The sequence below is a fragment of the Cetorhinus maximus genome, chromosome 22 (genome assembly GCF_964194155.1).
Source record: "Cetorhinus maximus chromosome 22, sCetMax3.hap1.1, whole genome shotgun sequence".
NCBI lineage: Eukaryota > Metazoa > Chordata > Chondrichthyes > Lamniformes > Cetorhinidae > Cetorhinus > Cetorhinus maximus.
The window spans coordinates 57,148,434-57,174,450 of NC_135900.1; the positions used below are offsets into that span (position 1 = coordinate 57,148,434).

At 39.9% G+C, this 26,017-nt stretch overlaps 1 protein-coding gene across 3 annotated transcripts in view; it reads right to left on the reverse strand.

The window, feature by feature from the left end:
• Positions 1 to 26,017, reverse strand: part of cadps2 (Ca++-dependent secretion activator 2) — a 782,646-nt gene that overhangs the window by 19,972 nt on the left and 736,657 nt on the right. For all 3 annotated transcript variants that reach the window (XM_078568371.1, XM_078568372.1, XM_078568373.1), the window contains one exon: positions 22,830 to 22,937. In XM_078568371.1, coding sequence (XP_078424497.1) covers positions 22,830 to 22,937 — 108 coding nt within the window. The remainder of the gene's footprint in view (positions 1 to 22,829; positions 22,938 to 26,017) is intronic.

Below are 26,017 nucleotides of genomic sequence, written 5' to 3' on the forward strand. Positions count from 1 at the left end.
CCAACTCATGACCTCCATGTCCCTTTATAGCCCCTATGCAAACTTGGTGCCAACTCATGCCCCACCCACCTCCCTTTGCCCTTACACCTTCCATGCCAACTCACCCAGTATCCACCATGGGCAAACCTTAGGAGCTATGGTGAGATGAAATAAAATAAAGTTCAAAGTATCTATTACAGACTTCACTGCATAAAAAGTGCTCTCATTGATAAAAGCCCATTCAATACATTTAAATCCCCTCAAGTACATAGTCCTTTATAAAAACCAAATATTTGCATTCATAACCCCACATCAAAGAATGTGAATCCCTTAATAATCTCTTGGAGCTGTCAGTCAAACTGTGAATTTACAGCCCCTCCCCCACTGTGATAATGAGGGTTGTGAGAGCAGTCAGGCAGTAATAATGATAGCCCTTAGGGTTATATCAACAAACAGCTACTGAAATTATAAGCACTGATTGTTTTTTCAACTGTGAGACACAGGCAGGCTTTTTTCCCCCAAATTTAAAGGGCAAGGCTTGACAACTTGGCAGTTCCACAGACCTTAATTGCCCTTTATGAGCATTTACATCAACTCTAAAGATCATAAGTCATACACTGTGGTATAAGCCCCCCCACTCCAATGAAAATGGGGTCTGTTTGAACTCAGCACTGAGTTCAAATGACGCTGCTGGGCTTGGCTTTCCCCCATATGTGAGTCATGTCCACCTCTGTTCCCTTAGCGGTGAAAAGATGATCCTTTTGGAATGGGGGCAGCACCATTTTGGACAAGGTGCGGAGTCTCCATGACTCAGAGAATTTAGGCTCAATTCTCACAAATTAAAGTCCCACAAACAGTGAATGAATGAATAACTAGATGATCTATTTTGATGGTGCTGGTTAAGGGATGGATGTTGACCAGCACACCTGGAATACTTTCTTGCTCTTTTTCAAATCATGACAAGGGGTCTCTTGCATTTACTTGAACAAGTGCATGGGACCTTAGTTTAACACCTCAACCAGATTATTGTTTCCTGACAATGAGGTCTACTAGATAACAATCAAGAGCAGCAACACTGGCTGATTTTTCCCCTCCCTAGCTGAGCCATGTGAAGGCCAATAGCTTCAGCCATAGGTACCCCACTAGTAATCTACTAGCTCACCACAGGCCAGGGACTGAACCTGGGCTTTTCTAATCCATATGGCTCAGTAACAGATTGGACAGAGTACTTCATCACAGAGTCAGGATGGAGGAAGGGGAATCAATAACTGGTATGGGGCAATTCTATTTTAATGTTGGCCTTTGTAAATTGGCCAAAAGTTGGGAGTTAATGAAGGTTCATCATAATGAACATAACAAACATCAATCGTCCTCCATTTTCTTGGAAACCATTCTTCATTTTAGAGCTGACTTCCGAGTTAACAAGATGTTAAGAGCACTGAAATAAAAATGGCAGCAGAAAGCGAAATATAAACACCTTTATCTGAGATGAATCTCAATAAATCTTTGAGAGAATGGAATTGTTCGGCTGACACATGACCTCTCAGCCATTGCCAATTTCCCCCATCATCACTTGACAGCATTCAAGATTTGGAGCATCTTAATTTCCCCTTTCAGGTCATGATCTTAATTTCCCCAGCATATATGGAATACTCTACCACCATGAGGTGCTCTGATTTGTGATACAGGATTTTGAGAGTTAAGAATGAGTGATTGACATAGAAAGTACGTGCACTCTCAATTTGGTTTTGGCTTTACCTCTTGGATTGGATTTGGTCAACTAGGATACATACTGTGTTATCACAGTAATAGAGGTGCATTGGGATCTTTTACATTTTTGTTACACTTTAATAATCCTCTTATAGAACAAATGATAAAAATCAGGGAAACCAACAGAAAGTTGATATACTAAAATGGCTTTACCAAAATGGAAGGAGTACCATGATCAGAAAAATAAGAACTCATATCTTAAAAATACAAGTGAAATCACACACTTCAGTGCAAATTATTTTCTAATTGGACTTTTTCTTTGTGTCTCCCACTTTCACTCTCTAACTGGGCTCCAGATGAGATGGTTTGAATCAGTTGTGCTGTGCAAATCTATCAATGGAGTTGAAAAAGAGACAAAAAAGAGAGTTGGGAGTATACACAGAGGGACACAACTTGTGAAACTGTCACCCCAACTTGAAAACAATTACTGCATTCGCCACATAAATTATATTGTTAAAACATTTACATAAAGCTCACCACTAGTTAAAAATCCAGACATGAAGGTAATTCACCAGACTGTTCAACCAACACAACTTTCAGAAGCACAAAGTAACGAGTGACACCACATGAAGGGCTTTAGAAAGAAACTGTTACCTCAAATAGCCTCAAGTACATCATTGAACTTATACCATCCATCCTTTTCTAAAGGTGGAAGAAGGAAAACAATGATTATGGCATGAAGAAGGAAACGGCATTGACTTGTTCACTAGAGTAATGAAGGCATACTGGCAGAGCAGTCATTCTCTGCCCAAAACAACAGGATGCAACTGTATACCAAATGGATTTGAAAAAAAATAAAAATGTAACCCTCAATACACAAAGTCCTGAATATGTAGCAGATTGATGGTTTACTTTATGCTTAGTTCAGATATAATGCAAATATACTTCACAATGAAGCAGTGATGGAGTCATGACTTTTCATTCTGGCCACCGTTATCATCACTAATTTAATCTGATGCATAAGTCTAATTAACCTATAAAAAATTCTTATAAAAATATATATATTAAATCACTTAAAACAAGACCTGTGCCATTTCATATTATATTTGTTACTTGGCATATTTATATGTACATCTTTCTCATCCTATCCCACATTAGGCCAGGTATTTCTGCTGCTTCCTCTTGGAATCTGGGCTTCTTTTGCCAATTTTGTTGCACCAGCCAGAAGTGAATTGTCATTAATCAAGTACACGTATAAGGATCATGCACAGAGCCACAACTATCCATAATCTGGTGAATTCCAGTTTTGGAATCTATTTCAACTAAGTTCCAGGCGAGTGACAATCAGAAGTCTGGATTTGAAATCCAGTGATATGTTCATATTTGGATTACAGGAGCTCATAAGAAGCTCCTGCTGTATAAGACTACTCACCTCATCAGCTGGTATAAAAATGATTACAGCCTTGGAAGGAGCATTCATGTGCAAACCCTTCTACTATTTTCCAAGAGAAGGGTATGAAGATATGAAGAAGAGATATTACATGCAATGGAACTTGGGTAGGAACCTACAACGAGACACTAATCGTATGCAAAAATTGACTCTGAGCCCTATTCTAATCAGAAATCTAATAAACTGTAATTTATTCAGACTCTCTCCTTCCCATATTAATATTGGTGAATAGTTTCAAACAACTAGGCTAAATATACAGTATGGTTTAGAGATAGGGCAAGTCCTCTTTAAACTGAACCAACAAAGCTGCTTAAGCCCAAATAAATCAGAATTTTATTCCTATTTTCCAGGCCCTAGTTATCCTAGATTGAGATTTCCAACAGGTAATGATTATGATCAGTCTTCTGCACTCTGGGAGTCTGGTTAAGATTGTCCAGACTCATATTGTTCTGGGCGCATGCAGTCAATGGGAATGACAGGCTTGTCCCCATTAGCCTGGGCTAGCTTTAAACCCAGGTTGAAGGAATCTAATTTATAATTGAGAAAATGTACCAATTTGAGAGGGCTAAGTATGGATTAGAAAAGACCTCATATGTGTTTCTGAGTTCAAACTGGATAATCTGAACGTGACAAAAGGCCCAATATCTTGATTTGGCTTCCTTTGAAGTCTGGAATTAAAACTCCAGATGAAAAAATCATGACTGTACTTGCAATAAATTAAATTTCATGAAACTAACTTTATGATGACTATTGGCACACCTCTGAAACTGGGCAAGAGAAGACTATGGAAATTTAACCTTATACTTATTTTTCTAATATTGTACTTATTAGATCTGTACCTCCTGCATTTCAGTGCACTATTATCACATTCAATAAAGGGCTTACACAGCAAGCGTATCACAATATTTATCCAAAAAAAGCAGATAAATCATAATTCTTTAATTTACATCACTAATGTGTAGTTCTGGCTGTGGACTGCATTCGTGACCCTCACATTGTATTTCAAAAAGCTTCCAATTGATCATAATATGTGAAACTCACGTATTTGAAATATTAAACATAGGAATTATTTTAAGAGGGAAAAGCCAAATTCACAATTGTATTTAAAATTGATGGAACTATAAAAAAAATACTCATGGGCACTGCAGTTACTAATGTTTCTGAAGCTGGTACAGCAGAATTACATTCTTTCCATGTAATTCATTTGTGTGCAGAGTGTTAAAACTGTATAAAACACATTTTACTTGAATACAAAATAAGATTGTAGGAAATAATATTTATTTCAAAGATAAATACATTTAAATTAAACCAATCTATCTTGTCTTCAGTGCTGAAATATGATTTTTTCTTATTTTTTTTCTTGATCAATTGTGACCCAAACCAATGTTTAATAGGGCCAGTGTAATACAAACTTCTTAAACTAGCTTGATAATGAATTAAAATTGGTTACACTGTGTTTTACTATTTACAACCTCAGTAATATTGCCACTGAATGATCAGTACAGGAGGATGCAAAGTGATTAAAGAAAGTGAAGGGATGAAGACACCTCCTCTTACAATCAATGGGGAAATCTGCAGCAAATGTAACTGAGCCAAAGCCCCTATGAATGGTGGGAAATAGGTTACATTAACAAAATGGCATGCTTTCATTTTGAGCTGTACTATTTCTAGAAAGAATGCAATTACATTTTGAAATGTTAAAATAATGGATCAGTCTGTGATACCATTGGCAATACCATGATAGCGCAGCTATAGAAGAAATAAACTAGAATTCAGTCAGTCATTCATTCTTTGCCCCACCTCTTTGGTTCTGCTTCTGGGTGTACTTCTGAGAATACAATTGATTCTCACTATGCCCTGTTTCCAGACAGTGTGCCAACTCATGGATCTATCAGTATACGATCAATTTTCTACAACTCAGTCACAGTAGAAAACTAACGTCTATACAAATACAACTCATTAATCAAATAAGCAGTCAGGATGGCTGTTCCAATTGCACAATCCTGGGAAGGAGCCTCACCTCTGGGAGTGCACACCAGAAAAGTGCAGGCACACCGCCCATAGTTTTTAATCCTTTTGGGAAAACCTCCCTCAAATATCAACATTATTATTTTGAAGCTTTAAAATCTGCTCTTTAAACATTTGAATGACCAATATCGCAGGTTACATATTCCCTGAAATTTGTGTTTCTGCCAGGGAGCCTCTGGAAGCTGCCCATTATGTTCCACCTATTAATTTTGACAGATGAAAAGCTATTGGTACTGCATGTCTGAAGTTTCAGCAGATGCTTGTTGAAGCCAACACTCCCTGGGAAAGCATAAACTTCTAAAATTTTCCTCTTAATGCATAAGTGACTTCTGAGTAGTAGAAAATTGGAAATGAAATGTGAATATATTATCAATTTGGAAAAGAAGAGCCATGAAGATGGTTGAGCCTATGGCACTATCCTGAGGAACTTCTGCAGTGATGTCCTAGGGCTAAGATGATTGATCTCCAACAACCACGATCATCTTCCTTTGTGCTAGGTATGACTCCAAGCAGTGGAGAGGTTCCCCCTGATTTGCATTGACTTCAATTGCTATGGTCAAAGGCAGTCACTCTCAGAAATCAGTTCTTCTGTCCATGTTTGGACGAAGGCAGAAATGAGGTCTGGAGCCCAGTGGTCCTGGTGGAATCCAAACTGCATTGGTGAACAGATTATTGGTCAGTTGGTGCCACCTGATAGCATTGGTAACAACACCTTCCATCACTTTGCTGATGATTGAGTTTATACCCACAGCTTTTGTTGTATCCAATGCACTCAGTCATTTCTTGATATCACGTGGAGTGAATCAAACTGACTGAAGACTAACATCTGCGATGGTACAAGTACATAAATATTGAACAGTTTAACTTGAAAATACTGTGCTGATCAAAAGGTCTAGGAAGCAGTTGGCTTCAGAATTTTTTTTTAAAACACAAAACATTCAGAACAAATCAGAAAGTAAATAAAAGGAGGAGAGCAACGTGCCAGCAGAAGATACAATAATGAAGCAAGAAAGAGGGTCATAGACATCCTACTGCACAGGTGTGAAGGGATTAAAGATTCACTCACTGGTCAAAGCTGTCCATATGTTAATATTTTCATTGGATTGATAATCACGTAATTCACACCAAGGCAAGTGTGAACAGACTATTGTACATTAGCTTGCTCAATTTGTTTTAGTTAAGTTTGGCTCAGATACTTCAATAAAGAAAGATTTATGGTCCTGGCATTGTTCAGTGAGTGCCAGAACGTGGATATAATACAGCTACATGAACAGAAGAGCTTGGGGATTTCTGCATTACTATAATGCGTTAGGCTATAAGCTGTTAATGCTGATAAAGGAGTTTCACTGCACTTTTTGGCTGGAATAGATAGATGAGATAATGTCCATTGTGTCCAGTTTGTGTTGGCTCTAAGACATTAGCACTCACTCCTTGGGCACAAGATATTTCAGCAATGGAACAAAGAAGAAACACCCGGCACAGGTAGTCCCCACAGCTAATTTAAAAGAAATAAAATTACTGTCCTGTTGGTGACAATTTCTCTGACTGGCTTCTGCACCAGAAAATAGGATGGCTTGTGGAGCACAGTTGCTGGTGTGATAGGGTTGCCAGCTGTGGTTTGACATATTCCTGGATGTTTCATCACATGATCCACTCATTGGTCATCGACACACCTATCCCCATGGTGCATCGCTTCCCATACTAATTGAAAAATAATCGGACTATTAATTAGCTACTTGGTCATTTCTTCACTGTTGGTCAGACTTCTCCCAGCTCCAATATCTTTTATAACTAATTAAACAAAAGAGTCCAAAGGAACTGCGCGCAACAGTGCCCAGGAGGTTAAGATTTAACTCCTGGAGGGTAGGACAATCCTGGAGGTTTGGCAACCCTATGGGCTCAGAATCCTGCACTGCGACCTGAACATGAGCTATAGAATCTTCGGGCTTTATGGAAAACAGGAAGGCCAGGCATTTTTAAGGAATGTCTGACCTTGCCTTTATAATCCTACTCATCTTTTTGTCAGGTCCCTTCAGACCCACCAAGATGATGGAGTTCCGGAACAAGGCTCACTGCCAGCTTCTTGGGACAATCCCTATACCTGGGTGTCTCTGGAAGACAATGATATGGAATTGAGGTGAAAGGCCTGTGCCTCCACATCTAATTCACAACAATGGAATATTATTTACCATTTTACTCTGCCCTTGGAGGAAGCCCTGATGAACAGTGGACATTGTAAGGGGAGGCTCAGAACAATGGATCTTTGCCTCTGTACCCCCACACTTCACACTTTCTACCAGAGAAACAGGCATCTTCCAGGGGAAAAGATGAGGAAAATTTGCCCTGTGTCATTTATCCAATTCTTGGGTCTGATATAAAGCACTCACAATGCCTTTTTTTTCCAACTGGACCTGAATTTTGGTTAGTGCTGTGTTCAATCGACCCCGTCATGCATCTCGTCGTTAGTCTAACTGCCTTCTATTCGCTTCAGGGATGAATAATGATGCACTGAAGTGCAAAGTAAAGCCAATAATCATGTGTTTATTGCATGTTCCCACCCCTCCCCCCAGCTCTGTGCAGAATGAACCTAAACATCAACATAACGCTATTCCCAGAAAAAGCAGAGAGGCATGTCAACTTTATTACAAGCTGATTGGATAGTCACACACTGCTCTGAATGAATCAGGGGCCGCTGAGGGTCAAATTAATGGCTTTGGCAGTGCATTTCAAACATGGGGTGTTGCAAGTCAGGATGTTTGATTTAGGGTGGGACTTTACATCTAATTCACAGTAATGGAACGTTACTTACCGTTTGATCCACAAGCAAGCCTCAGGGAACCAAAGGGTTAATTCGTACAATAATCACCCTGCATCAATGACCACCTGCTACTCATGTTCACTACTGTGGTGTCCAGCAGTGACTGGCATTTCAAACTCATAAATCAACTTTGGAATGCACAGGTCTATTAGTGCAATGCCAAATCTTTATCTGTTTCCGAGCAGCAGGGGCTAAATAATGAAAAAAAGAGCTATGAGAAGAACTTTGTAAAATCAGGACAACATATTAAATTGTCAATTGTCATTTTCTACTTCCATTGCATTCATAAGACCAGTCATTCTGATTATTTTTGCCCCTCACCTTTGCTCGATTGTAGCAAGCAGGATTAAAGACTTCTTCCAAAGCACTTTTGCTGCTTATGTGATTTGCACTTTAAAAGAGCTACGCTTGTGTGCCAGTCCCATGTTTATGTTTCCAAAACCAGCTTCCTTATTTCAATGGCAGAACCCTAGACCAACCAAAATCTCCCACAGTTTACTGCACAGTAGGCAATTGACCCATCACATCAGTCAAGGCTTTTTAGCTAGAAGAATCCAACCCAAATCCAACTGCCATTTTCACCCCCCATAGCCCTGTCTCTTCTGCTTCTTCAAATATTTATTTAATTTTTTTCCCAAAGTATCAACAGTCTCTACCTCACCTACTCCCTTTGCCAAAGCATTCCATGCTCCCAAAACATTCTTCAAAAAAGAAAGCAAAAGACTGCAGATGCTGGAAACCTGAAACAAAAACAAAAAATGCTGGAAAAACTCAGCAGGTCTGACAGCATCTGTGCAGAGAAAGACAGAGTTAACGTTTCACTGCTCCCAATGTGAGCTCCTCTACATTGGATAGACCAAACGCAGACTGGATGACCGCTTTGCAGAACACCTTCGGTCTGTCCGAAGCATGACCCAGACCTTCCTGTCACTTGCCATTTCAACACACCACCCTGCTCTCATGTCCACATGTCCATCCTTGGCCTGCTGCAATGTTCCAGTGAAACCCAACGCAAACTGGAGGAACAGCACCTCATCTTCCGACTAGGCACTTTACAGCCTTCCGGTCGTAACATTGGGTTCAACAACTTCAGATCGTGAACACTCTCCTCCATCCTCACCCCCTTTTTGATCCCCATTTCTCAATATTAATTTTTATTTTTTATTCATTTATTTTACCAATTATTTTCATTATTTAAAAAAAAATTATTTCCATTTTCATTCATAGTTTTATCCCCACCTTTTAGCCTATTTCGATCTTTCTTCCTACATCCGTCCCCTTCCCCCACCTCACCCTCACTAAGGCCATCTGTTACTTGCTCATTCTGCTTTCTACTCTTAATGTCACCATTAGCACCTCCTTTAGCCAGTATCATCACCATTAACACCCCTTTGACCTTTTGTTTATGACATCTTTTGCAATCTCTCCTTTGCCTCCACCCTTCTATCCAGCTTCACCTGTCTCCCCCCCCACCCCCGCCACAAACAGTATACATTTAATCACATTTCTACTTCCCTTTAGCCACGGACTCGAAACATTAACTCTGTCTTTCTCTCCGCAGATGCTGTCAGGCCTGCTGAGTTTTTCAAGCATTTTTTGTTTTTGCTTCAAAAAAGACTTTTTCTAACTTTCTCCTCATTCCCTTATTCAGGATTTCAACCTGATCACTTTCATAACTGACTCCCCAAGCAGACAAACTATACATCCTATTAAAACCCTGCATCATGTAAAAACCACCATTAAATTTGTCCTAGTGGAAATAACCCTACTCACATTTCCCAGTCCAAATCATCTTTATAAAGAGAAAATAAAAGTGGACCTACCACTGGACCCTGAGGTACATTATTGTTATCCCTTCTCCAATTTGAACAACACTGTCAACCTTGCCTCCTGCTTCTAGGTCAGAACATGTGGGTTCAAGAACCACTCCAATTACTTTAGACTAGCACTTCTGTGCAGTATTAAGGGAGAGCTCCAGTGTTGGAGGTGACATCTTTCGGATGAGACATTAAATTAAGGTTCCACCTATCCTCTCAAGTGGACATAAAAAGGTCCCATGGCACTATTCAAAAAGCAGAGACATTCTCCAAGTGTCCTGGCCACCATTTATCCCTCAACCAACACCTAAAACAGATAATGTTGGACTTTAAACCTAAAGAGAATGGAACAGGGTACTTTTTAAGGGACAATCCAAAAACAATGAAGGTCCAAAGAGGCCTGAGAGTGCAAGTGCGTGGATTATGATCAAGTGGCTAATGGACTGCTGGCCTTTATATCTAGAGGACTTGAATACAGGGGTAAGAAATCATGCTTGAGCTATGCAAAGCCCTGGTTAAACCACACCTGGAGTATAGTGAGCAGTTTTGGGCATCACACTATGGAGGATATAATGACTTTGGAGGGAGTGCAGCCTAGATTAACTAGAATGATACCTGGACTTCAAAGGTTAAATTATGAGGAGATATTATATAAAATATGATTGTATTCTCCAGAATTTAGACGGTTAAGGATGATTTGATGAAAGTTTTCAAGACATTCAGGAGACAGATGGAGTAGAGAGAAACTATTTCCGCTGGCGGGGGAGTCTAGGATTGGAGACCATAGTCTAAAAATTAGAGCCAGGCATTTCATGAGTGAAATTGGGAAACACTTATACACAGAAAGAGTGGGTAGAAGTTTGGAATTTTCTTCTGCAAATGGCAACTGATGTTAGATAAATTGTTAATTTTAAATCCGAGACAGATGGATTTCAGTTAACTAAAGGTATTAAGGGACATAGGGCAAAGGTGGGTATAATGAGTCAGTCATGATCTCAGTGAATGATGGAATAGGCTAGAGTGGCTAAACGACCTCCCTGTTCCTATTTTCCTATGATCTGACCATTTATTTCATGACTGTTTGTGGGATCTTGCTGTACTGGCACATTTCCTACATTAAAACAGTGACCAAACCTCAAAAGGACTTTGTTGGTTGTAAAGCACTTTGGAACATCCTGAGGTTGTGAAAGGGGCTGTTTAAATGCAAAGGTTTTTTTTAAATTTGTAACCTTCATTATTTTAATTCTTTGTTACCTATTTCTCAACCAGCTTCCTATCTATACTGCAGAATTTCCTCTTATACTATATTTATGAATTTTTTAAATAAGCCTATGTGTCACCTTATCCAATATCTCCTAAAAATGCTTAAGCCCTGCAGCTACTGTATTGCCGGTATCTATTTAATCAGACACTCTTCAATAAATGAGACTTCTTTAACAAAATATGTCATGCATTTCTAACTGCTAATTTTTTCTTGAATTATGGATCTGTGAATTTGCCCATAACTGATGTTAAACCAACAGGTCTGTAACTAGTTTATTCTTCTTTCCTTCCTTGAACAGAAGTGTAACATTGGCAACTCTCCTGTCCTCTGACACAATTTGCCTATCGAAGGACAATCGAGAAATTGTGATTACAACTTCTGCTATCTTCAGTCTGATTTCTTTCACCAGCCTAGGGTGCATACCATCAAGATAAGGGAGCTAGTTTGAGCAACATAAAAGCATGCAGCTGCTGCTCATATGGTGCTTGCCCACAATTTGAACTGCAGAAAAACCAAATGATGCTTGAAGTTGCAAACCAGAGGTCTGAGGAATTGCCCAGCTTCTGCTTGGCACCACTCCCAATGGCACAGCCAAGATCAGTAACTCAGCATGGCAGCTAACCATTAATGTTAACAAGATTTCAGTTCTGAACATATCATTTTCTTTTGAATCAATTGTGAGCTTGATAAGCTGGCATTACCACAGCTTGAATATACAGTCAAACACATTTAATCGGATCATTTGATAAATAAGCACTTTCCTCACATAAAGATGCTGTCTAACAAATGATACAAGGTGAGATTAAGCTTATAAATGGATAACAGTGTTAAGTAGATAAAACAGCTTTTCACGGAAGTTATATGCTTAACGGTTTTTGTCAGTCACGATTAGGAAACACCAATTCTATTCTAGTTTTCTTGATGTGTTCAGCCAGTCTGCCTCTTGAGGATTTAGCACTTAACAAATTGCAACACAGACAAAAATAAAATGCTGGAGAGATGAAACATATGCCGACAAGATTCAGTAAAAATACCAAACCCAGCTTGGAGTTGCTAATGCAGGTTTGGTGTCTTGTGAAGTGCCAGCTGGATGAATGCTAATTATTCTACCCCTGCAGGGCATCACCACTTCAGAAAAATCATTGTCTTCGCACATATTAGCAATGAGTCCGCTTGAAACAGCTGAGAATATTTCCGTTACAACTGCCTAGTTCAGTCTTTAAAAAAATGGTTGGCACGAGAGATAAGTTTCACTTTGGTCACCCATACTCTAACAGACAGAAAAAAATCAACAAGACTTGGTTTAAGACTGCTACAGAACCTTGCACACATACAGCCAGCATGTTGAAGTTAAGGCTGTGAATTGCTGTTATCAAAATATTTGCAATGACACACATATTTAAATAAATTGCCATAATAAATGGGTAGAAGCTTTCACGAAAGAACATACCTATTAAAGCAAAGACATACAAATGGAGCTATTAGTCTAATGGATTCAATGTTGCACTTGAAACAATTATTTAAGCACACATCATTTAACCCGTATCACAAATCTTATGAAAGCAGAAGCTTCCAGTCATCAAAGGATACATTTGTCTCATCAAAAAAGTGCCTGCAACTGGGACATTTATTTAATCTTTGCTCATAGTGTGAAGACTTCCAGACCAGCTATAACATGGTCGCTGGTCAGCTACTTAGGGAATGCCCAGTTACATTGCCCCAGTAACATATTTGAGCCTCAACTTCAGAAGAGGTTCCTCAACAGCATCACAGCAGCTTTCTCCATCAGCCACCATTACCCTCGAGCGAGATTCCAATTTGTTCACAATTGGGGAGAGTTTATGCTGTGAGTGGGGTGCACCTAAACAAATTTCCTGCAGGGATGAGGAGTTTTCTTTTCCTCAGCTATTATCTCCTTTGCTCTCCTGAGAGACACATACCCCTCACTGGGACACTGGTCATTTGTGAAGTAACAGCTATTACCTGTAACCACCTTGGCCGGTATGGTCAGCTGCTCACTGGATAAACTCACCAAGCTATCAGGAAGGGTTGGTGTAGGACACCATCAGCAGTTAGAGAGAGAAGACACTCATACCATTATTCTGGAATAGATTTAAATCCAGGTGCAAGAGGAATCTATTAATCCACACAGTCCCACAGATCTTCCATGAAAGTAATATAATAGCCACCTGAATCTCCTTCTATGGCCAGTGAATTTGGCAAGTGAGTATCCGAGCCACACACTGAGACTGGAAGGTAGGTAGGTTTGACTCTCAGGATACACAAGCTAACCTCAGACAGAGCAGCTTGCATTGGCCTCAGTGGCTCTGCGTTAAGGAGGGGAAAATGCTTTAGGCTTCCTGCTGATGCCTGAATTGGTTGATGGCTTTGCATTGAGTACATTCAATTAATGCTTGGAAAGAAGCAGAAAGCACTTGTTCAAAAGGTTAAAAGAGTTTATGAAATCTAAGAGGGCTGAAGAACTAGTCACCATTCAGTGACTTCCAGTGAAATGTAGGTGTTGGATGTCAGGTGAGAGCATCTGGGTTCTGGTGCCCCCTGTGCTGATATAACCAGCTGAAACTTATAATGATCCTCCAAGTGAAATGACAGAGAGCAACTGTTCTTCTGAAAAGGAAGGGAAGTGAGAAAGCAGCAACAGTATACCCATGAATATGTTAGGATAATTTGGTGTTTCTGCTCCAAGATTCTAGATTGGAAAATCAGTAGTGGAGGTCAGTGCATCTGATTTTCACCCTTTCCCATTTCTAGGTTACCAATTCCAATAACCAGAAAATCAAGAAGAAAACTTAACCTATCGGTTCAATTGGCAGTGGAGGAAAGTAATTGTTACAACAAACAGAGCTGTATTCTAATGTGACTAATATCAACTCTCTAAAGACATGAAAATTCTGCAAAGTTGTGCAATTTTTATTGATGCAATGCATATTGGACCAACATTGCTATAATACTCATTCTTTAAGTAATGGCCTCCTCCATATACCATGCACGAGAGTGGCTGAAAGTTGTTGCTTAGGACAGATAAAGCTACGTAACCTGATGTTTCATTGAATGTGCACTGGAATGCCTACCATTTTATATGTGTGCGCACTCAGTGCAACAGTCACTCAGATTTTATTTGACTGCTGTGTGATAATATAAACCTTACCTTTAATGACAATACATAAACTCAACAGAAGAGCAATCACAGCTTCCATTCTCAACCAACCAGCTTTAACGCTAAATAAATATTCCCTGAAGCAGCTGAGGATTGTGGAGCATCCTTTCTTCTTTGCTGCTTAAAACTGTCTTGTGCCTATGTACAGTGAGAGAGTTTCAATCGGAGGGCAAAAAGATGTGAGTAAACAATGTTGTCACCAACTCTTGCCTCAAATCTTTTCATTTTTACTGCAACTGAAGTGTTTCTCTTTAAACTTGGTCTATTTTGAACCTGTATATGTTCATGACAAGCAACTTCCTTCATAAATGAGGTTTAAAAATCTGCATAACACAGACACTCCCTTTATGAATTTTTAAAAATTGCATAGTGCCTCGTGACAAAGCTTTTACAGACTTCTCTATAGCTCTTTGAACAAACCAATCCCTTTTAAACAGTCTTATTCTGAAAATGCTGTCTTGCTTTGCTAAATACGATCTATGATGGAAGGAATATTAAAAGCAACCAGTTCTGAAATCACTGGATTAAATTCACCATTACCAACAAGTAAGTTGGAAGAAAGAGGTACTTTTTGAGGCAAAGAAGCAGCTCAGAAGGTTGCCTATTGCGATCCTGGGTTTTACATCAGTGATATTGGAAGGAGCACCAGACAGGGATAATATTGTATTTATGAGCCTTCCTAAAGGCTGAGATACTGTGCAATCCTTCTCAGTCCCGATCTGAAAAATTCAGAACTGCGTATGTTAAAACGCTCCTTATGGTGAATAGAGTTGCAAATAAATACACAGATCTTGCTCTAATGAGCAAATTTGCTAAATTCTCATGGTAAAATGCTTTAATTTAGCTCTTCTACCTTAACAGGATATCCTTCCATAGCAAAAACAGAATTACCTGGAAAAACTCAGCAGGTCTGGCAGCATCGGCGGAGAAGAAAAGAGTTGACGTTTCGAGTCCTCATGACCCTTCAACAGAACTGAGTAAAATTAGGAGAGGGGTGAAATATATGCTGGTTTAAGGTGGGGGTGGGGGGAGAGAAGTTGAGGGTGTGGGGGTGGTTGTAGGGACAAGCAAACAGTGATAGGAGCAGATAATCAAAAGATGTCACAGACAAAGGAACAAAGAGATGTTAAAGGTGGTGATATTATCTAAGAGAGTGTGCTAATTAAGAATGGATGGCAGGACACTCAAGGTACAGCTCTAGTGGGGGTGGGTGGAAAGACTGACAGGGCATTACAGGTATAGATTTAAAAATAATGGAAATAGGTGGGAAAAGAAAAATCTATATAAATTATTGGAAAAAACAAAAGGGAGGGGGAAGAAACGGAAAGGGGGTGGGGATGGAGGAGGGAGTTCAAGATCTAAAGTTGTTGAATTCAATATTCAGTCCGGAAGGCTGTAAAATGCCTAGTTGGAAGATGAGGTGCTGTTCCTCCAGTTTGCGTTGGGCTTCACTGGAACAATGCAGCAAGCCAAGGACAGACATGTGGGCAAGAGAGCAGGGTGGAGTGTTAAAATGGCAAGCGACAGGGAGGTTTGGGTCTTTCTTGCGGACAGACCGCAGGTGTTCTGCAAAGCGGTCGCCCAGTTTACGTTTGGTGTCTCCAATGTAGAGGAGATCAATGTAGTGGTCTCCTCTACATTTGGAAAGACCAAACGTAAACTGGGCGACCGCTTTGCAGAACAGGTAATTTCCAGGTAATTCTGTTTTTGTTTTGGATTTCCAGCATCCGCAGTAGTTTTTTGTTTTTATCCTTCCATAGCATCTGGCAGAATTACTGGTGTTTCGTCTTGAGTTCAGGGTCTAGATGGAGTTTCTTTAGGGTTTGTCTGTTGCTCTAAGAATGTCACCATGTTATTCGTAAAAGCCATTCTTGTTTATTTACAGATCTCAGTCTGTACATCTCAGTACTCTACAAGAGGTTGTGCTTCTGCTTCCCATCAGATCGCAGTTACTTAATCATGTAACATTGTATCATAGTTACAACAGTAGTTACATCAGTATCAGGTGCTCTTGTTGTTAACCCTTCACTCTGCATCTCCCCCAAGTATATACACACTTCTACATCTCCCCACAAAGCCTCAGACTTAATAGGGTTAGTCTCTGTGGTGCCCTGACCAATCTCCCTGATCTGGTCCTGATTTTATTTTGAGGTTGAGGATGAACTGGATTCTCTCTTCCTTCGATAGGAGTGCCTACCACCTAAGTTTCTACTTTTTTCCGGTTCCTTGTCTCCATCCAAATCTAAATAGTATGTCAACATTCCATTGGTTTTCTTCCCAATTATATTAAGGCTCTTCAGTTCCTTCTGATTTTTCCCTGGCCCATCTCAATTCTATAAGATCTCGGTTGTGGAGCTCTTTCTATTACGATTCTTTCTTTCTGTTGATCTCGTATTCACACTTTCGCGCTGGGCTGCAGCACTTCCAACTCTCATACTCTGTGCCTGAAGTTGAAATTACGAGCTTGATTGTCTCTTTGATGCTCCTCGCGCTTCCTAAATTTCTTAGGATTATCTGAAATATTGTTAGGTTGTAGCGTTTGTTGTAGGGCTGGATGTTGTATTTGCAGCCATCTTCCCGTCATTAGTTCTGATGGTGAGAACCCATTTTTTAGCAGTGAGCTTCTGTAGTTCCTTGATTGTTTGAACTTCTTCTGCTTATCCATTCGACGGAGGATATCTAGATGAACTAATCACATTCATGAAACCATATTCCTGCAAGAAGTTATGGAACAGCTCATCAGCAAACTGAGGACCATTAACTGACACCACAACATCCAGAATGCCAGGTATTATGAAGTATCTTCTTAGCGATGTAATGACTGCCTCCACCGTGATTCTGTGCAGTCGACTCACTTCAAACCATCTGGAGTAGTAACCAATGACGATGATGAAGCTTTGCCTCTAAACTCAAATAAATCCATTCCCAGGCGCTGCCCTGGCCTCGAAGGAAACGTGGAGGGTTGCCAGTGGTTTGCTCTGCTGTTGGCTAATAGAGTGTCTGATGCCTGGTGACCAGACTGAATGCTGGGTTCTTGCTCAGCATTTCGCTATTTCAAAGTGACCTTGATGGATTTTTTGGAAAATGTCAAGTTGAAGTGTTTTAGAGTTGACTAGTCCGTCGTTAAAAACTAAGAAATAATTGATTTTGAGATGTTTGAAGTATTGGTGAAGTACTGGGCTGTTAGGACCATAAAAGGGCCATCCATTCTGGCAATACTCTTTTATTTGGATGCATTTGTCATCCTGCTGTTGTGTTTGCTTAATTTCTTGTAATCTCTTCCATGGCTGGTAAGCGTAATGTAAACAATGAGTGAAGTGTGTGCTTCCACTTCCTCAGTAAAATTTAAATCTTCCAGTTGGACTCCTTCCACTGGTATTCATGATAATGCTTCTGCTATTATCTGGTACTTCTCTTAAACGTACTCAGTAACTGAATCATATCACACGAGTCTCAGTCTAAAACACTGAATTCTAGACTGCATTTTTGCAATTTCCTTTAGGTTAAGAAGGGTAACCAAAGGTTTGTGGTTGGTTTCAATTTTAAACCTTAATCCCATGGCATAATCAGAGAACTTCTCGCAGGCCTATGTGGATGCTAATGCTTCTTTCTCAACTGTTGCATACCTTTTCTCTGTGTGTATGACATATATTAAGGCATAATAAACTGGTCTTCTTTGTTTATCTTTTTGAACTTGAAACAGCACCGCATCCAAGCCTGTGGATGATGTGTCTGCTGCTACAATTGTTGGCAACTCTGGATCACAGTCTGCTAGAATTTCTGGTGAAATTAGGAGAGTTTTGATTTTGTCAAAAGCACTTGCTAGTGCAAGTTCCAGCACCACTGTTGACTTTGTCTTAACTGCTGTTGTAATGGCTCATTGATTTCTGCCAGGTTTGGTAGGAACTTGCCTACTTGGTTGGCCATCCCAAGAAATCTTTGTAATTCTCTGATGTTTTAAGCTGTGGGAATTCTCTAATGACCTTGGTTTTCTGTGGATTGGCAGTAATTCCTGAAGCTTGCACAGTGTGCCCCAAAAAATTTATCATAGGCTTTTCAAATTCACATTTGTCATTTAACGTCAAAGCTGCTTCTTGTAGAGCTTTGAGGACTGTTCTCATTTGACTGTCACATTCTTCCCTTGATGAACCTTGTATGATATATCCATATGGTATATTATCCCTTCCAGGGCCTGAGACACCATTCTTTGGAATATCTCAGGTGTAGAAGCAATTCCGAATGGTAACCTGTTAAAACAATAATGACCAAATGGGGTGATAAAATTAGCTAGCAATCTGGATTCTTTGTCCAGAGGGAACTGCCAAAAGCCACTGTTAGCATCCAATTTTGTGAAGAGTGTGCTTTCTGTTAATTTGGCAAGACTTTCATCCACTGATGCCATCAAGTAGATCCTGCAGTCTACTGACTTGCTTAATTGAGCCAAGTCCATGCAGATTCTAATTGAACTATTAGGCTTTGTACTGTGACTATTCCAGAACACCACTTTGTCGGTATGATTACTGGAGAGATGACCCCTTGTTGTAACATGTGTCCAATCTTGGTCTAGATTTTGTCTATGAGTGGGTGAGGGACCTTCCTTGCTGTGTAGAGTCATATAGGCTTAGTAACCGCCCTTAGGGTTACATAATATTTTGCCTTCAGCTTTTCTAAGCCTGAAAATAGGGATGGAAATTTGTTTCTGAATTCATCATTGGACTGATCATCAGCAAATGTCATCAATCTTGTAAATCAGACTCAACTGCAAGCATGCGTTTCTGCTCAATAATGATGACTCCCAGTCTGTGTAACATATTGGGGTTCAAAGATTTATTTATCCTTGTAGCTTAATCTCACCAAGTGTTGGCCAATTACTTTGTTTAGTTCCTCCTTGACCTTGCAATTAGATGGAGAATGCCTGTAACATGATATTTTTAAGCCACTTTACTTCAGCAGATCATACTGAAACCCCTAGCTTGAATTCTGTGGGATGACAATCAACTTCGAATTTAATGCTCCAATAATTATTTTCTGTTACGTTAACTTCTCCTAGAAAAGTTATTTGTTTTCTCAGTTGCTCTTCCACTTCATAAATTTGACTTGGTCTTGTTATTTTTTTCTTCCTGGGAGCTACTTGTATTTTAGATTGGCAGACATTATTAAAGTGTCCTAACCTTCCACAGTTGTGGCACTCTGCTCCCCCTGCTGGGCATTCTTCCCACTTGTTTAGGGTTTTCCTGCCACACCAAGAGCATTTTAAGATGACAAACCGTCATTCCCGCGCTTTCCCCCAATTTTGCCAGCGTTTGCTTCACTGTGCTCTCTCTCTTTTGTCTGACATATTGAATGTCCTCATTCATTTTTTATCCAAGGGACAATACTTTCACCATGAGCAATTGCTCTGTTTTGCTTCCTATGCTTGGTCTGTTGCATTACTGTACTGCCTTTGTGAGATTTAAATGTTCCCTCATTTGCAAGAGATCTGATAGGGTTTCATCTAAGATCCCAACTACTATACGATTGCATATTAACTCATCTCTGAGGATCCCGTAGTCACAATTCTCCACAAATCTGTATAGGTCATTTATAAATTAATCCATGTATTCACCCAGTTTTTGTTTCCTGTTATTAAATTTTGCCTATTCCAACGGTCAAATTTCTTTGAACACTGAAGTAAGTATCAAATGCCTGCAGGGCTTCATCGTATGAGCTTCAAGCCTCATCGACTCCCTGTGTCGCTATTATGTTGTCTGCAATAGCCCCTACTGCATAAAGTATTGGTCTGATCTTTTTGTTCCTTCTTATGCAAACCTGAAGCTGTTCTGTATCTGAAGAATTTCCTCCTCCAACTGTCCCAGTATTGAACCTGTTGTGAGCCTTCAGCACTTCGGAAAGGTTCTGGAAGTGACAGTGTAAACTCCATGCTTGTCCCATGTTCTGGATCTTTTGCTGCTTCAGTAGTTTGGCTTGTAGATTGTGATCAGTACTCACTGCTGTCTGGATTCTGGCCTGTGTGCCAGCCTGTAACCCCTGCACCCACAATGCTCCATTCTCTTTTTCCAAGGGATTAGTACGTCTTTCAGGTCTACAGTCTTCACTTGGAGTTTTCCTGGGTCCTTTACATTCTGTCCGCTGCCACCATGTTTTGTCTTGAGTTCGGGGTCTAGATGGTGTTTCGTTAGGATATGCCTGTTACTCTAAGAATGCTACCATAGATTGCTATTTGTAAAAAACATTTGTTTATTTACAGATATACATCTCAGTCTACATATGGTTGTACTTCTGCTTCCCACCAGATCTCAGCTACTCAATCATATGATGTTGCATCATAGTTACATCAGTAGTCACATCAGTATCAGGTGCTCCTGATGTTAAACCTTTACTCTAAAACTGGAATACTCTACAAACACAACACAGCACCACTCCACTGTTGCCCTATGAGGGTTAGGAAAGATCAATAAAAGTGATTTCCAAAGTCAGATAGAACTCTAAAACCAACATAGGTCAGAATTGAGGAGTTGACCAGTGAGAACTCTCAATACCTGGAGTTATAGAGGGACACCATTAAGGTCTGCAACTCAGAGAACAGCCTGGTAGAAATTAATTGCCTCTTTGAAGTTATTGCTGTTCATTCCCTAAAATAGCAGTCTTTCAAGAGGCACAATATATGTGCGTTTATGAAAAATTATCTTCAGCTGTTACTGAGTCGAAAAGGGATACAGGAAAGTCTGATATTCCATGTTTCTTCCAAACAATGAAACGCTGTTGAAGTATAATAATTAGAATACTATGTGTTCTACTGGATAATATTGCTTCAGTTATTAGATTCTTGGAACTTATGTGGGACAATTTCCATTAAAATCAATGTAAATGAAGAGTGAGAGATGTAAAATGGGCTGATTCATTAGTATCCAGATTACAATATCACACAAAACTAAAATGATCCTCTTGAAGTTTTGCAGAAATGCTTTGCTGAACTTCTGGAACTTTTAATGAGATGTAAATGATACAAAGTAATGAACTTGTTCAGGTCAGGAAAAGGCAAATTTAGTTAACGTTTAAAGCCAAGATTTAGAAATGAGCAAAATAAAAATATACATTTTCACTGAAATTACTGGAAACATACAACTAAGTTAATAAATGTTGCTCCTGCCTGTTGAAAACCATTCAGTCATGGAAATATCTGTTTTACAGTTGAAGTGGTCAAATGTCAATGCTGGAAGGAAATCCACATTGGTGAAATCGCATGGGACAGTGCACATATCAGAAAGTGGACAATGGCACAGTGAGATGACATGATGTGCTGTTCAAAGGGTCTGTATTCAGATAATTTTCCATGATATGTTAAGGCTATATTCAAAACAGGTAGCAAGATGAGGGAGATGGTTGATAAATGATCTGCACTGCACAAATCCAATCCAGGTTGTAAAGATGGAATGCTTCTCTTAAACTGGGTTAATTGCGGCTACCTCCTGAAATGCAGGTGTAATGCAGTCTCCGATAATCTCAAAGTAGATCTCCTGGATTCCCTAAGGCCTGGGAATTTCCCTGACTAGGAAATTCCAGTAGAAAATTGACAGCTAGTCTTACCGAATCCAATATTTACTTTGAACTTACCATGGACTGCACAAGACTACAGCATCAATGTGTTTCATAAAATATATCAGCTAATGTATCATCTCTCCTATGACTTCTGAAGGTGCTGAATAAAATGCAAAGGTCGTGGAAAGCATGCTTTTCCTGCTGGCTTCCCACAGGACAATAGGAACAGCTAGATGCTGTAACAGGTAAGATGATAGAGTTGGTATAATGAAAGAATGAATTTACATGGGCTTATGTCTCCTTTATCCGAACCTATCCAGTAACTGAGCGATATGATCCATGCAGTTGTTACCGAGACCAAACAATAAATTGATGTCAATTGATGGACATGTGTTTTCTCTCTCTAATAATGGAGCCAGGAAAGTTACCTTTCTAATATTGAGCCATAGCTTTGAAAGGGGGATCCATTTAATCTCCTTAACAGCAAAATCCATTAGACTAATATGCCAGTGTGAGACTTGGCAAGATTAATGTGAAGGAAATGAGTATGAAAAAAAGATGATATGAAAGAGGTGAGCTACTCACTTAACACCACTGACTAGGATAAATTATTTTAAGACATTGTGGACAATCTAGTTCCTACACTCAATATACCACAGGGTCACTCTCCACCAATTAAACACCAGTTTTGGTATCCATATTACATCTACAATAAGCTGGAAATTGTACAGTGCTGTAATGTCTTGTACAGTGCTGTAGTGTCTTGTGAGGAGGGCTACACAAAAGTTTGCTCCTGACTATCTGCAGACAACCACCATGAAAAAAAATACAAAAACCAAAACATTAACTCATGTAACACAGTCTCAGTTTTGGAAGCCGGTCACTGGAAAGCATCCCCACACATATAACAGAAGGGGGTCAGTACGGAAATCTAGGTCAACATTTAACACCATGCAGGACACCGGGTCTCCAAATGCCACTTATCCCTCTCAAGAAAATATTTCTTGTGCCCTTTCTCAGCGTGCCTTGCAAGGGTAGATACTTACATCAAACAAATTTTCTATATACATTTCCTCATTGACCTTGTCCCGAAGTATGTCCTGATTCTGCCGTACAAAAGTGATGTAGGTGTCTGCTAGGTCCATTCCCGGTTGCTAGAATGAAATAGATAAAAAGAAATTTCTCATCAATGGGATTTATCTTGTTAGACCTGTATTTATGTTCCTCATTCCCCTACTTTTTCTCTGCTTGGGGAAAACTCTACTCTGTTCAGTTTCTATCATCCATGTGAGAAGGTCCAGACCATGGGTTTCTCTATGATCACCACACCAACTTAACAGGCAAAAAAAGATGACATAATAACATTCAGATGTGTTTTCTTGCTCTTTGTAATGCATGGTCTGCTGCTTCAAGATGCTTTACCTGATGCCCTTGTTGAAAATTAAAGAATGGTCAACTATGGCAAGGGAATATTGCTAAGTGGTGTCCCTAAGGATCCAAATGTGTCGGTTCAGAGAGTAGGAGCACCCTACACCACAGTAATGCTTGGCAGAACCTATGACAGAAAAATGCAATCATAAGATTGTATGGCTGACTCTCCAATTGGGCGCAGCAGCACAGTGCAATTCTTGAAGGAAGTGCTATTTGGGAACTCCTGGCCTTGCGGTCTCCGATTTTCCATCCGTTTAAAAGAATGGATGGAAACTCAGAGGCAATGTATAACCGATCCCCCAACAGTTGCTCCCCTGTGAGCGCTGCCCCTCAAGGGATTTGCCCTTATGTAGCCAATGCAGAACTGCACTGAACAGGAAAATTGTTAGAATTTTTTATGCAGGATTACTCTACCTCACTGCTCAAGTCATTAATATTTAGATAAGTTCTAAATATTAGAACTAAAGTTTCCTATTACTCTCTGTGCCTCAGCTACTTGGGCACACATTGCTGTGTTGAATATGAGCGAAATAGTCAGTGCGAGAGTAAAACTTTACAGCAACTTTTATCACTCGTGTTAGCAGCTGGAGGGAAAGGTCTTTCTTTGAGTGAAAATGAAAGAACCATGTCAATATGAATAGCTTTCTTTAACTGATGCCTTAAGGAATTCTTGTATGTCTCACAAATTTACAAAAAAATTAACACTGAATGGAATGAAAGAAACTTCTAGGTATTGGAACATGAATGCTTAATGACTGTTCCTTTTCCAATTGTTTCCTGTGTTCAAAGAACTCACTAATACATGCTGCCTTATCACACCCTTAGGATGCCCCAAACTACTTCAAAGCCAACAAGCCACTTTTTAAATGTAATTTAAAAACAATTGTGCTCACTGCACTCTGCAGGAGTACAGCTCCAAGCCAGAAGTACTGGATCACAGAATTATACCCATTTATATAGTTAATTTGTTGGACAGCCTAGTGCACACAGAGGTAGTCTGTGGATCCTTAGCCATGAAATCCAGCAGTTCCTGATGGCTATTACAAAGAGTAAGTTACTACATGGCACTGCCACTGAAGCTTACATGGCTGAGATCTGTGGAGGTGGGACGGATGGACTGAGCATCCTTTCCCTACTAAATAGTGAGTGGGCGCCATATTATCTGAACTGCATGAGACAGGTGAGTGACAGAGATACACCCACAATAGCACTTGTGCCTGCCTGCCCCAACTAATCCCATGGCCCCTGCAAACTCTGGTGGGTTCAGTGTTGGAGTGCACTAGTGGGCACAATTAGAGTAGTTATGTTGAGATCACATCCTTGATGATTTTCAGGGCATAACATTCAGCTGGTAGGAAAAGTACATTCCACAATCAACAGGCTCAGATTGAATAGGCATTTGACCAATCCAAACAACAAATAAAAGCAAAAGCAAAATTAAGAGAAACGTTACATCTTCAAAACCCAGCATTGTAATTGGGCACTGGGATGAATACAAGAAGATGGAGAAATGTGTTACATGGGTGTTCAGAGAAGCAAAGGAAGACCTAGAAAAAAAAATGCAAGACACTAAGAAATTCTTGTGCACAATAACTGTAAGAAACCAGTCAGAGAGGATGAGAGAAGCATATAAGATCCAAATGGACACAAAAAACAGAAGACCAGCACAGGATGGTAAATGTGCTGAATGATTACTTCCAAGTATTTCTTCCAAATATTTCAAGCAACAAGTCCTTCCCAAAGAAAGCTAATCTAAGCAAAGGAATGTCAACATGGTAGCTTGAACTAAGACAGTTTAGAAGTCAAAAAGTATTTAGAAATCCTCTTTCCAGAGAGGGAATCAAAGCTGTTTAGCTAATCCCATAAAATGCAGAAAATACCCACTTATTAAAGGCCCCAATTTCTTACAGAAAGTAATCTATACAGTAATAATTATCAATCGTTTTTTAAAATTCATTTGTGGAATATGGGCAATGAGATGGGACTCCTAGGCAGCTGAGGAGCTCAAAACTAATAAGTCACCAATGGATAGAGGGCACTGAACCCAGACTTCTGAGAGAGACTGAGGCAAGCATAATCATTATGATGGAGTATTAGCCAACCTGGCAGCTATACTCAAAATGGGTGACAAATCAATTCAGATACATACAACTCCAATGGTCTTACATCAATCCTGGGTAAAGCAATTGAATCAATTATCAGGTGGAAACTTGAAGTTTAAGATTTCCTGGGGTTCGGGCACCACAGATACCTATATAGGCAGTCGACTAATCATTAGTAATTTTAAGATGGTTTGTGAAGTTTATTAAAAACAACAGTTTAGATAGGATATATAAACTAATTAGACATGAAAAATATATGACCCGTAATAGCTTCTGATAACAGCATTCCGCTCTCTAGTCGAAGTGTTAGGAAACTCTTCCCTCAATCTCTTGACCTTCCTCCTCCTCCTCTGGTCCATCTTCCATCTGAAGAAGGTAGCTGCCCAACAAGCACTGGCACCTCAGCCCCCTACCACCAGTATAACACTAATATATATACCCTTTTTGGAGGGCTGGTGGCTTACCCGGTGTCAATCTAACTATTCTGACCAATGGATACAGGACAGGCACTCCTCACTTTCAGGGTGGTTACCACCCCACCTTGTGCGTTGCCCTGCTCGAGGTCAGTCTTTTAGTTGACACCTTGCTGAGGGTCAGAGCCTGGCCCTTTCTAAACACTTACATAGATAAGGAGGTACACATGGCGCCACCCTACCAGCTTAGGAATGTCAACATGGTAGCATGTCAGCATGGTAAAAAAA